Source organism: Typha latifolia, chromosome 4, assembly GCF_019914945.1.
Source record: "Typha latifolia isolate L0001 chromosome 4, TyphaL0001v2, whole genome shotgun sequence".
Taxonomy (NCBI): Eukaryota; Viridiplantae; Streptophyta; class Magnoliopsida; order Poales; family Typhaceae; genus Typha; species Typha latifolia.
Genome location: NC_133089.1, coordinates 7,505,242 through 7,518,939, shown reverse-complemented (window position 1 = coordinate 7,518,939; position 13,698 = coordinate 7,505,242). Strand labels below are relative to the sequence as shown.

The window sequence follows — 13,698 nt, the reverse complement described above, 5'->3', positions numbered from 1 at the left end:
CTAAGAATTTATCAACATGAGAGTATGGATTCTCATTTTCCTTACCATAAAAGGTAGGAAGCAATTGAAGGATGGCAGGTTTTAATTCAAAATGAGTTGCATTAGTGTTAGGTAACACAATGCATTTTGAAGGTTGGGTTCCATTAGGGGCAAATCGCTCTTGTAAAGTTATGGTATCAACATGAACTGATTGATGATTTTCAGTCATTTCTTTCCTAGCAAGCCGACCTTAACTATCTCGAACCCAACCAATTTCTAAGTTTTTAAAAAGGTTTCACAAACACAAATCTTACCAAGCAAATCACAGTCAATATTTATATTTTTAAAGTATAATATAAGAGTAAGCAATTTTTTTTTCAATTCTAATCTTGTAGAGAATCATTTCTCTTCTAATTAGAGAGCTCCTACTCCCTTTCAGAGTAAGCTAGAGGATTACTAGTTAAGGCCTACTAACACAACTAGGTAAGTTTCTAGGAATACTGGTTGGCGTTGGCCTCTTCAGAATACCAGTTCCCTTAGGCACCTCAGTACGGCTCTCCTTTTTGACAGAACTTACCTAGACATTGTAATTTGGAAGGTGCTCACTAGGCTTACAAAAAGATAACTCTTTCCAAGAGGTTCCTATGAGCTATGTGAAATCCTTTGGCCGACGTCTACTTGATTTTAAGTTAGATATTTGGCTTTGGTTTTAAAATAAAAGGGGATGATTAACTTAAGTGGGCAAGGATATGTTGATTAAATCTACTCCTTATCTTGGTGAGGTTTGTTCTCTTACTAAATATTTTATGCAAATATGAATGCACAAATAATCACACAGAATTAGTTCAGAATCCACTAACAGGAGATTCGCGGGTAGAGTTAAGAAAATTCAAACCTTCGAATCGAGTCCACCGGTTAGCAATTACTCCGCTGGGAGTAATTTTTAAGCATTTCTCTTTTCTTCAAGCACAATTCTCTATCATTCTTTGGTTTCTGTAGAGTAATTCAAAATAAGAACAAAATTTGGATTTTTTTAAAAAAATTTCTAATTATTTTTTAAAATTTTTTTTAAACAACTAGTAGAAAAATTAATTTTAAAATTTCAAAATAGTTTCAACACAAGTCCCCGGCAACGGCGCCAAAAACTTATTATGACAAATTAACACTCGTAAGTGCACAAATCTTGGAGAAGATCGACAAGCAAGGTATTGATCCCACGAGGACTTGTTTGAAACTTGAAATGTTTGAAAATCTTAAAAATAATTTTAACCTAGTTGGAAAATGGGTTTAGGAGATTTATGGAGAAAGAAAATCTTCTTGTAAATTTCTTTTAATTAAGTGTGAGAAATAAGGTCTTGAAATCCATTTGTAGATAACATATTTCTATTAGATAATATAAATCTCTTCTTTTTCTATGATTCACTAAGAAATCAATCACTAGTGGATCGAAAGATTATCTTTGAATGAACAATTCAATTTTCATAAAAATTACGTTCTTCCTTCATTTTTAGAAAATATGGAGTAATAATTTTAAATCATTAGATGTATCCTTTTTAAGAAAAACAACTAATATCTAAATTTTAAACAACAAATTTAAAGTAGAAGAAAGAAGAATCTATTTAGCAATTAAGAACACATAAGAGATTTATAATAAAAGAAATATGTTCTCAACAAGCTTCATCCTCAACCTTAAGAAAATTAGAAATTCATTTTAGTAGTTAATAACACAACTTGAATAAAAATAAACATGAGATTTAGCACTAGAGAGTTGCAGAATACTTCTTTCAAAAATAAAATCCAAATCTAAAAATAAGATATTACGCTAAAAGAAGATCAGAATATGAATTCGCTGACTTACAAAGATTGAAATTTCTTCGAATGTGCTCTATTGTTGCCAATTGAATTGAAATAATTGCAAGTTTTAGAGTGATGATGAGGTGAGCTATTGATGCGAGACGGTAGAGAAGATAGTTTAACCAGACATTGAGTTGTATCGTTGTTTGTTATATTTGTACCTTATTGTATCAGATGATGATTTGTATAGTATATGTCAGATTTTATAGCACTCGTATATCAGTTGTTTAGTTCTATCTTGATTGTTTGTTGTGGCCTGTGTGGGTCCTGCCAGATTATATAGTGGTCTAGTGTATATTATTATGGACGTGAATATTCATATGTTAACAAATTTTTTTGGTTGATAGTATGATTTATTTGGCGATGGATTATGTGATCATGGATATGTTAGCAGGTGTTATTTAATGATGTCATGATTGTATGTGCACAGGAGTGTATCTGTTCATGACGGGCCCCGCCCGACCTGTCGCGTGCGCCGCGCGTGCCGTGTGGGCGCGTGTGTGTGCAAGTGCCCGTGCCGGGCGGGGGCGTTACACCATAACTTTCTCAAATATGACACATATCATACATACCGACCATGACTATATTATGATATCAAATGCAACCATATATGATGCATAATGACCACTCGATAATCAAGTATATCAGTTGATAATGAAATCATATACATTTTTCAATATCTCAGTCATCAATATTGACTAGGAATAACATCATCATACTAGACTATTGTGCACAGTCAACATCCGGTACCCAGTCTCAAATCCAGCCTAAAGACTTAGAGCATACCCTAGCAACTGTTAAGGGTATCTTAATCAAATAATCATACCTTGCCAACCGTTAAGGGTATCATCATCATCTAGACCTGAGTACCCAACTAGTAGATAGAAACTACATGAGGATAACTCGCCACATATGCCCTAGCAAACGGTATGTATCCGAATATCTACTACGCACATAAACTACTGACCTCGGATGTAAGGCCACATGATTGCGACTATGTTGAGCGATCAATCAACTCTAGGCACGCCCTAACCTTCGCGCCCACTCGGGTATCCTCATGCTTTTTACCAACTATTTTATCCATGAGAACTCATGCATTTCCTTATAAATGATAGATCACATGTATTTTATCCAGTGCTATAACAAGTCATGCATATCAGGAATTTAGGTGGTAGGAAAGTAAAAAAAAATATAATACGATGAAATATCTAATGGTACATGTATCACATACATACTCATGCTATAGATTAACTCGACATTAAATCATAATAGTATAATCATCTCCAATCATCTCTATATATCACTAATATACTCATATCCCAAATCAGCCTAATTACATGTATGATAAAATATGCTCGACTGAAATCATCTCTAAATAAAGTCATATAATCATGCTGGAGGCCAAAACAAGCATATACATAATTATATAATATATTTTAATTTAAGAAAGACGTATAGGGGATAAGACTACTCACATCTGATCAGAAAATATGAACCACGTATCCCTCACATCCACCAATCGAGTGTCAATAATTGCTAACAGGATCCACGAGGTCTCACATAAGGGGTTCAGGATCTAAAAATATTTAGGTAACATGAAATTAGCTATTTATCTAATTTAAATTCGTTCGTGTAAAATATGATGATTTATTAGGTTTTAGAATTTCTAGTTATCTTAATAACTAGTTAGATTTGCATTATAAATAAACGTCTAATGTTAAGAATATACTATTATTATAAAAGGGTCAGATATGAAATAAGAATAAAAAGGGTGCTCTTTTCAGATAAAAATATCTAAGAATGACATTATAAAATAAAATAGAAGGCTAAATATATAATTATATATATATACATAATTATAAATAAACATATAAATATAGATAAATATCTAATTATAATTTAGTTGTGGTTCTTACTCTATCTTGATTAATTAGGGATTATGTAGTCTTTACTTTATAAAATAATAAATAATTAAATAATAAGCATAGTATTTCATTTGTTACAAAATAATAATATATAATAAATTATTAGAATTACTTAAAATGTATATCATAAGAATATTAGTATATGAATCTAATAATTATAATTTACAAATCTATCTATTAATCTAATAGAAATATAAATAAATAAATAAAATAAGTATTACCTATATTTATGTGCAATAGTTTATAACATAATTAATCATTAATTATACTAATTATAATTAATAATAATCATATTGGAGAATATATATATTACTATTAAAATAATTAATATCTAACTAGTCTATTTGCATTAATTAAGAAAAAAATGCCTAAATAAATAAATAAAATAAAATAAATAAAAAATAAAAACTTTGCCATTAGTGCTAGGCCGAGCCCAACACTTTTGCCAAAACAAGAGAAGAAGAAATTGAGAAAGAAGAAGAAGAAAGGAGGAAGAAGAGAAGATAAAAAAGGAAAGAAAAGGGAGGGGAGGGAACCGGGCTGGCGGGGAGAGGGCTTGGCTGTTGCTTGCAAGCCAGCAGCCGACCTCTCACCGGCGGCTCAGTTCCGGTGAACTCGAGAGTGAAGGAAGGAGTGAGTGAGAGAGGGAGAGTGAGAGAGAGGGAGAGAGAGAGGGAGAGAGAGAGAGAGGAGAGAGAGGCTCACCTTGGCGGTGGTAGGCTGACGGCACGAGGGAAAGTGAGAGAGGAAAGTGAGAAAGAGCTCGAAAGAGAGATGGGAGAGAAGAAAGAGAGAGAGAGAGGTGATGGGGGGTTTGGCGGCGGCTGGGGGCACGTGGTTCCCTCAGCGGACACCAACCCAAAGCTTGCACGAGGCCGACCATGTCGTGCCAATTTTTTTTTCTTTTTCTAGGGATAGGTTGATTCATGCTCTCACATACATGCCTCTTGTCGGCGGCTCTTTTCTGGCGAACTTGAGAGTGAAAGAGGGAGAGAAAGAGAAAGAGAGGAGGGGGAGAGAGAGGCTCACCTTGGTGGCGGCATGTCGGCGGCGACACGAGGAAAAGAGAGAGAGGAAAGTGAGAGAGACCGAAAGAGAGAGGGGAGAGAAGAAAAGGAGAGAGAGAGGCAATGGGGGGTTTGGCGGCGACTAGGGGCGCGTGGTGAGATGCCAGCCCAAAGCTTGCACGAGGTCGGCCACATAGTGCCATTTTTTTTTCATTTTTTAGGGATAGGTTGATTCATGTTCTCACATACAGAGAACGGATTTTGACAGTTCGAACGCCTGATTTCTCATTTGTACAGAGAACAGGTTTTGGTCATTCAAACGTAATCAGGGTGCGTTCTAACGTGCGAGGGTTAGTTGAGTCGTAATTTGATTTATTTAAGGTTTAGGGTTTTTGGATGATTGGCTAACCTCCAAAGTGGAAAAGTAACCTCTTCGAATTATTGATTATTGGAACTTATTTTTCATCTAGGCTTAAGCCATCTCATCCCTCCTCTTTCCTTCCCTTCGAAATCTAACCTGAGTTCTCATCTACGATGGAGATTAATCCTCTATCGCTTCTCTCTCCTCCCTTTAGCAATCAGCCATATCCCTTCTCCCACCTCATCTTGCTCGAAGCACTAAGCCATCCACCATACCCATAATCATCTTGAATAATCCTAACCACATATTCCATGTTCATTCTGCTCGTTACAACGTTTTGATCAATCCTAATTTCCTTATCAAATTCTGTACTGAGTTCTGCCAGATTACCAAATCGGATAGAAAATTATCTTCACCAAAAGTGATCGTAACACCGGATAGCATTCTAGGCAATAAGTAAAAGTTTATATCCAAAAACAAATTTAGAGATTCTATGAAGGATTGCAAATAATAGTCTTGCTCACCAAGAAGTATCCTATCGCTTTTTTAAAGCTTGATATATTAAAAGGAGATTTATTAATAACACCCCACATTTTATTTGTATTTTCATTCACATCATACAAGATAGTAATATTAATCACCACTCTAAGTTAATTTATAATGTTTTTGAGTAATTGAATATAACTAGTCACAGTTAAAACTAAATTTAAATGATAAAAATACTATTTTACTTTTTTCATAAATTGCTTAGCATTATTGGAATGCTATCTAATATTACACGAAATTCCAAACAAGAAAATAAACTCTCATTTTTTACAAAAAAATTAATTATTTTTCTATACACTCTAAACATCAATAAATAACAGTAATTATTTATATATATTTATTAATTTGAATAATTATATTATATGACTATTTTGTTAGAACTATAATGATAATTTCAAAAAAGTGAAAAAATTAAAAAGTTCTCATATATATATGCATATATTGTGTTTTTATGTTTTGTATGTTTTTTTTGTTTTTTTATCTCATAATATATATAATAATAATTTCAAAAAACATATAGTAGCAATTATGATATTTAAAATATTTTAAGATGTAAAAAACCTGTAATTCAAACATGGCAAGTTAAGCTTGAACTAAATGGTTTAAGCTCATCACCATAGTTGCCACCGACAATTTTATTTTCTCAAGACCCAAATTCATTATTAATTCTCAAGTGGTTTTATATAGAAGACATGCGATTAGGTATCTCTATTTAGAAAAAGTATACCATTTAACATCTTTCGATTAGAGTAAGTGAAGTTCATTGTCTGTAGCAAAAGCATACTCCATGATTTCTTGGCAAGTATAATTTAGAAGAAGGTAACATGCTTTGGCTCAAGTTTTGGAGTCTACTGATCACAATCTTGGTCCATTCACTTACTTCCATTTCAGAGTTCCTATCTGCAGATGGATAGAAAGAGAATGCTTTTGTGGAGTTTTTGACAAAATTAGTATATTTTATATTTTATTTATCGAAATGAAATGTATGTCAAACCTAACATAAAATTGGATTAAGATTGCCGAGGTAAAACATAAATAAGTTCATATAAAAATGCCAAAAAATTTATTCTTAAAAAAAATAAAAAAAATTTAATAAACTTCCACGAGCACAGTAAATTTTTTGGGATTTTAGTGATATTATTCTGTGATTCCAATTTCATAAAATTTTCTTTTCTTTTCTATATAAGTCTATTTAATTGCTCTTTAATTAATAAAGTAAGAAATTAATCGAAGATAATAGTAAAATAATTATGATTAGTTAAATAACCAAAAGTATGACTATGGATGATTATTATTTATTTCTATATAAATTATAATGGTGAAGTATGCAAATTTTACAATGTCTAAAAAAAATAATGAAAATTATTAAAGAACAACAAAAGTTATTATATTTACGAAAATTGTTACTATATTTTCTTTCTTTTTTATTATTATTTGTTGTTCTTCTTTTACTACTTCTTTAAACAATTCTGTCTAATCATCTTTTAATAGAGATTAATCACAAATAGTAGTGAGATAATTATGATTAGTTAAATAATCAAAAGTATGATGCTGGATGATTATTATTTGTTTCTATATAAATTAATATTGAAGCATGTAAATTTTGCACTGTATAGAAAAACAATAAAAATTGTTAAAGAACAAAAGTTGTTATTATATTTGTAAAAATTATTTATATATATATATATATATATTTTTTTTTATATCTTAATTTTATTATTGCTATTTTTTCTTCTATTTCTATCAATCGGAGATGGTGGTGAGATAATTCTAATTGGTTCAACAACTAAAAATAAATCTCTGCATAATTATTATTTGTTTCTATGTAAATTATAACTAAATTCTGCAATATATAAAAAAATAACAAAAATATTATTATTATATTTGAGAAAATTGTTAATATATTTTATTCTTAGTTTTTTTTTATAATCTCTCTAACTTTAAAAAAAATAAGAAAGAAATAAAGAAGAAGAATAAGAAAGAAATAAAGAAGAAGAATGAAACATATTAACAACTTTTATCAATATAATTACACGTCCTTTTTTTAACAATTTTCACTATTTTTTCTATACACTAAAGAATTTACAATTTCACTATTACAATTTACATAGAAACAAATAATAATAAAGCAAAGTTATACTTTTGATTATTTTACTAATTATAATTATCTCACAACTATCTTCAATTAATTTCTTACTTTAATAATTCAAAAGCGATTAAACAGATTTATATAGAAAAATAAAAAAAGATTATGAGATAAAAAATAAAAGATGATGAATAAGAATATGTAGCCATTTTTCGCTCAAAATGACAAACTTAAAAGAAAAAGAGAAAAATGCGGGTTTTTAGTAAAAATAATCATAGTAATTATAATATTTTAAAGGTTTTAGTAGTAATTATGTTGAAAAAAATCCAATAAAGTAATTCAAACTTGTGGAGTTAATCTTGAATCGTAGCTCATGAATTTAAGCTCATTACATAATTCAAACTTGTGGAGTTAATCCTGAATCGTAGCTCATGAATTTAAGCTCATTACAGTAATTTTTTTAGACAATCCTATTTTTCTAAGAAACAAATTCATTATTAATTTCCAAGCGGTTGGATATAGAAGACATGTGACTTAGTATCCCTATCCATGAAAAGTATACATTTGGCATCTTTTGATTGGAGTAAGTGAAGTTCATTATCCGATAGCGGAGATGTTTGTTCACTCTCTTGATAGTTTTGCCACATTTCATCGTACTCGAAACTACAGACGGTGGAACAGGTTTTATCGAATGACGTAATTACCCTTGTTGTTGGAGAAGCCTAATCCATTTTCCAGAAATAGCCATTCGTGTCAATCGACAGATGGAAGACCTTTGGCCTGTAACAAATACTTAGATCGTCTTGAGCGTCTAATACGTACGTATAATACTATATGAATTTCGACATATTTAAATTATTTGGTTTAATTAAAAAAATAGGCTAGAATTTAAATATGGCAGAACAATAGAATCCAAGTGTGAGATAGGATTGATCGAATTTAGAGCTAAATTTTTTTATAATTTTATCTCTGTCAAATTAAATATCTCTTCTCTCAGGAGAGGTCACGAGGATAATCCAAAGCTTTTCGTTTTCTTTTATCTTTTTTTTTTAAAACGGCGGCAAAGTATGTTCGTGCAGTATGGGTTGCAGACGATCCACCGCTATCCGTCTCATATTTACCGCATGAATTTTAGGAAAAGATCATGCAACCGGAGCGAGTGAGAGAGGAATTAACAGAAGTAATATCTGGCGACGAATATGGTGGAGATGCAGTTTGTAGGGGCAGATTGGTCATTGTAAGTCCAAATCAATCAGTCGATTTTATGGAGGATTTTCCCATGATTTTTCCCCTGAGAACAACCGTACTATTTGGAAAGACACCCTGTAAATCTCCGGTTGTGATCAAATATATACTGTATCTGTAATAAATACCATAATAAGCTCTTCTCTTCTCATCTCTTGGGAATATATAAATACTGGTGGTGCCCTTCGCAGTTCTTTCCCATCGATTCGCGCAAAGAATTCTCTTTTCTTTTCTTCTTTATTCATCTCTTCTTTCTTTTTCTTTTTTTTTTCTCGTTCTTTCTTTTTAATGTGTTTCAGGGTAAGGAGATTGGAGAGCCTTCACTACCTCCAGCAATAGAGTAAGGTAGTTGACACTCTTTTTACTTATTTCTCCGGCTGTTTGATTTATTTCTGTGGAATTTTTTATTCTTATAAGGTTAGGTTCTTGGAATTGTTTTTTTTTTTTTTTTTTTTTTTTTTCTTCCTCCATCCAATTTCTTCTGAACTGTATAAGTACAAAGAGGTTTCCTTTCTAAAGGAAAGTTTTATTTCGTAACTGTTTTGATTTTTCTTTTTTGGGCCAAAGAGTCTCTTCTCCTTTTCTTTTTGCCCCCTTTTCCTAGTGAGTGAAGACTGCTTGGTTGTTCTTCTAAAAGGTCTGGTCTTGGGCTATCTATATTTGGTCTTAGGAGTAAGCAAATGATATAAGCAGTTCTATAGGTAAACAGAAGTCTGAAAGGTTGTTTGTTCGTTTGGTAATTTCCTTTTCTTCTGTTCTTCTTTTCCTTCTTTTCCTTTCGTACAGTGGTATGATATTTTTCAAGGATTCTGCAATAATTCTTATCTGTTTCATAATCTTTTTTTCTAAAAGGATTCTTTCTATCTATCCAGACACTGGGAACTTTGAAATGGAAATGGAAGTAAGTGAATGCACCAAGATTGTGCTCAGTAGACTCCAAAAACTTGAGCCAGAGCATGCCACCAAGATAATTGGCTACCTTCTTCTAAACTATACCCGCGAAGAAATTATGGAGTATGCTTTTGCTACAGACACTAAAATCTATTCACTGATTGAAGAAACCAAATCTTTCCTCATGTCCATTCCTAACCATTCCCCTCAGTATCTATCTTCCTCCCCTACTCTAGCGCGACCCTCCTCGTCTCCTTCCAGCTTTCGAATCCCTGCGCCGTATTGGGAGCCCCAGCTTCCCTCTGATCAGCAGCTTCTTTTACATAGCATGGACCTTCCACTTCCTATTCATAACCAAGCTGACTTATTTAGCTTGGAGGAGCAATTACAACATCTGAATCAATTAGAGCCTGACTTCTCAAGTGATTACTTTTACCAAGATGCTGGATTGAGTGGTAGTTTGGATGCAAGGTCTGGCATGAGAGGCCCTCTTGGTGGCGTGGAATTACCAAACAAAACCTGCCATTATTACTACAAGGGATACTGTAAGCATGGGACTAATTGTAGGTACATCCATGGTCAGGCCATCCCTGAGGGGTTCTCTTCTCATATATATAGTCCAAACTCTGTTGATCTTGGTGGTGAAGACCCAGCCTTTTTACCTGGGTCACTCGAGAAGTTAGAGATAGAGATTAGGGAACTCTTGAAATTTAGAGGAAGAATTCCTGTTTCGATAGCCTCACTACCAATGATGTATCTTGATATATATGGGAAGGCTCTTCAAGCTGAGGGATACCTTACGGAAAGCCAGCGACATGGGAAGCCAGGTTATAGCTTAACAAAGTTGCTCGCAAGGTTGAAAAGTATTCGGCTGATTGATAGGTATTTGCTCTGCTCTTTTGTTATCTCCAGGTTCTCCTGATACAGGGTAACTCTACATAGATTGATCTTTTGGAAGTTTAATCCAAGTTTCTATTATACATACTGTTTTTGATTGCAGACCGCATGGACAACATTCAGTCGTTCTAGTAGAAGATTCTCACAAGTACTTGGAGTACAGGAATGAGAGATGTGACCAAGAAGGAGCCATTGCTAGCTCACATCAGATTTATCTTACTTTCCCTGCTGAAAGCACATTCATTGAGGAAGACGTGTTAGACTATTTCAGGTAGTTTTCTTCCTCCTATTCATCTTTAAATATGTTTGAGCATGTTGTAGTGAGTATATAAGGCGGATTTTTTAATTTAGGCTATGATCTCTTTTATTCTGATCAGGCAGTATGGTCCAGTTCGTGATGTGAGAATTCCCCGTCAGGAGAAACGAATGTTTGGCTTTGTTAGCTTTCTCTATGCAGAGACTGTGAAAATGATCCTAGCAAAGGGACATCCCCACTATATCTGCGGTGCTCGAGTTCTTGTCAAGCCCTATAAGGAAAAAGCGAAGCTTACTGACAGGTCGTTTCTATTGCTGAACTGCTTTACTAGTTTCTCTTTTATCTGTTGTACTTGCACCGAAAATAGTTGCTTTTGTTGAACTGTGGTACTACAGACTGTTTGCAGTTTTCATGCATAATGATCAGTGCAGCTATGTGAGGTAGAATCAATCTGTTACTCATCATACTAAATGTCATTTTTTAGAGAATACATGTCAACTGGAATATGTTATTAGTATATTTGTTTGTGTTGGTTTTTTCCATGTTTACATCTCATATACAGAAATACGATATGTAATTTTGTCACAAGATATTAGAGAACTATATTGATTCTTTTGGACCCAAATATCTGTTCAAAATGACTAGAGGATGTGATTTCTATTGGTCAATGTATGCATGCACCTTGTACCCAAGTCCTCTTTTCTTGTAAGATTTTAACATGGATATGTTGAATTTACTATTGATAAGTTTGCCAATATATTTTGGGATCTCTTATGCATTATAAGTTTCAACACAATTATGGACGAAAATAAAACACAGCTGTATCACATGATTTGTTTTTTATGTCTAAACTCTTGGTAGTTGTAGCAATTTTCTTCAAATCCTAATAAGATTCATATTGCAGGAAGAATGCTGAAAAAACAGACCTACCAAGCTATTACAATCCACGATTGTCCCAAACAGATCAAGATAGAAATGCAAGTGAGTTGAGCAATCCAATTGTGTCATGGATCCTATTTTGTCTTTTCTATTGATTTTAATCTCTCTCTTTTCTCTTCTCTCTTCCTCCTGTTGCAGTGTCACGGTTGTGCTATAATTCAGAATATCTGAAAAGACAGCAGATTGAGGAGCAAGAACTGGAAATAGAACTTGAGAAGCGCCTTCTCGAGTTCCAACTAAATCCAAAGCAATTGGTGCAAAAACACTCCCTTGGTTATGAAAATCTATATCCAGAAGGTAAAGGAAATTTTTTTCCTTTATTGACAGTTACCTTCTCCTTTAAATCTTGTGTCTCAGATAATGCTCATTCAGTATATAATCCTCACTTGCAGATCATCTGAGTGAACAATCAATTACGAAAAAGCCAATTAGTTGCTCGGCAAGCAATTACAGCAATCAAGATAGGTAAGCAAATGAGAGCAAATGATTCTGGTGATCCAGATTAAACAACTTTGTGCTAGAAACAACCATTTTCTTAATGGAATTTTCTGAATAACTGTCATTCTATCTTTTAATAGTTTTATTGAGATTATCATAGTAACCTTTACTGGATATTTGGGGTCATAGATAATTAATATACTTTGTTCAAATTTCTGACCCTTTTTCTCATTTCATCTTGCAGCAGTGATGTTGATCTTCCTGAGAGTCCATTTGCATCACTTCTTTATTGAGTAGCATTTTCTGAGCCATATGAGAAACATTAACACTTCAAGTAGCTTGTATAGAATTTCGTTCCTGAAAGCGAAGTGAGAATTTTCACCATTCCCTTCTCTCATCCTCATCCCTTGTAGAGGTCTCGTGCAAGCTCTTTACCATCAACCATATACGGGAGCATCTTCCTCTTAACCAATTAGGATTACAAAGATGATACTGAAGCTACATACAGTCATACACTTACCCAGGTATCACAGACGCAAACTCTCTGTGATGGTGCAAAGGGGAAGATGTACTATATTTTACTCTGGAATAGGATTATTTCAGCAACTAGATGGAGGTCTCCACAACACTTGAATAGATAGTTGAGATTGTTATATAATATATACTTCTTATAGTAAAGCAGTTGAAGATATTATTAATTTATAGAATTTTAATTGTATCTTTTAGAAAATAAAAGAAATTTCCTTAAGGTTTTTAAATTTCTTTCTTCAGTTGTGGTAGATATTGGATATAACTATTGTTTAATCCTGTGAGATGTACAATACATGCTTGTTTATATGTTACTTTTTCTCAATTAATGTTTCCAGGTGAATTATGCAAAAGAAACCTTTTAATAATCTCGTGACATTTTCTATGTTGCTATCTTTTAGTTTGTTGAGTAGCTAAAGGTAATCAGAAAGTGCATATCGGTAACATTTATCATCACTAAATTATTATTCTCTTTATAAGTCCTCTCAATTTATGCCATTCATACTTGATGATCCTCTCAACAACTTGTTTCGAACTTTGTCAGTTCAGTTCTTAGAACAATCTGTTGCCTGCTCTCCTTGTTTGATAATATTTACTCTGTAGTACCTAATCTATTATATTCTATGAATCAAACTTTTGTAAAGAACCAAGGATACTGCAAAATCTCTCTTTTGTTCCACTGAAGCTTGAGTTTAATTAGTGTGTCATGGAATCATTACTGTTGGTTTTGTTGTTTTAAGTCTGGA

At 32.9% G+C, this 13,698-nt stretch overlaps 1 protein-coding gene across 3 annotated transcripts; it reads left to right on the top strand.

Annotated features, from left to right (window-relative positions):
• Positions 1 to 9,051: 9,051 nt before the first annotated feature.
• On the top strand, positions 9,052 to 13,182 carry LOC140787458 (zinc finger CCCH domain-containing protein 18-like). Of its 3 annotated transcripts, none has more exons than XM_073136383.1 (8): positions 9,052 to 9,348; positions 9,876 to 10,776; positions 10,895 to 11,062; positions 11,169 to 11,348; positions 11,952 to 12,028; positions 12,125 to 12,283; positions 12,379 to 12,451; positions 12,672 to 13,182. In XM_073136383.1, exons 2-8 carry the CDS (start codon positions 9,893 to 9,895, stop codon positions 12,715 to 12,717), a joined length of 1,587 nt encoding a protein of 528 aa, XP_072992484.1. In that variant the 5' UTR covers positions 9,052 to 9,348; positions 9,876 to 9,892; the 3' UTR covers positions 12,718 to 13,182. The 3 variants fall into 3 exon arrangements, with proteins under 3 accessions (XP_072992484.1, XP_072992482.1, XP_072992483.1); XM_073136381.1 differs by having other exon boundaries at positions 12,669 to 13,182; XM_073136382.1 differs by lacking the exon at positions 9,052 to 9,348 and adding an exon at positions 9,656 to 9,739 and having other exon boundaries at positions 12,669 to 13,182.
• The last annotated feature ends 516 nt before the right edge of the window (positions 13,183 to 13,698 follow it).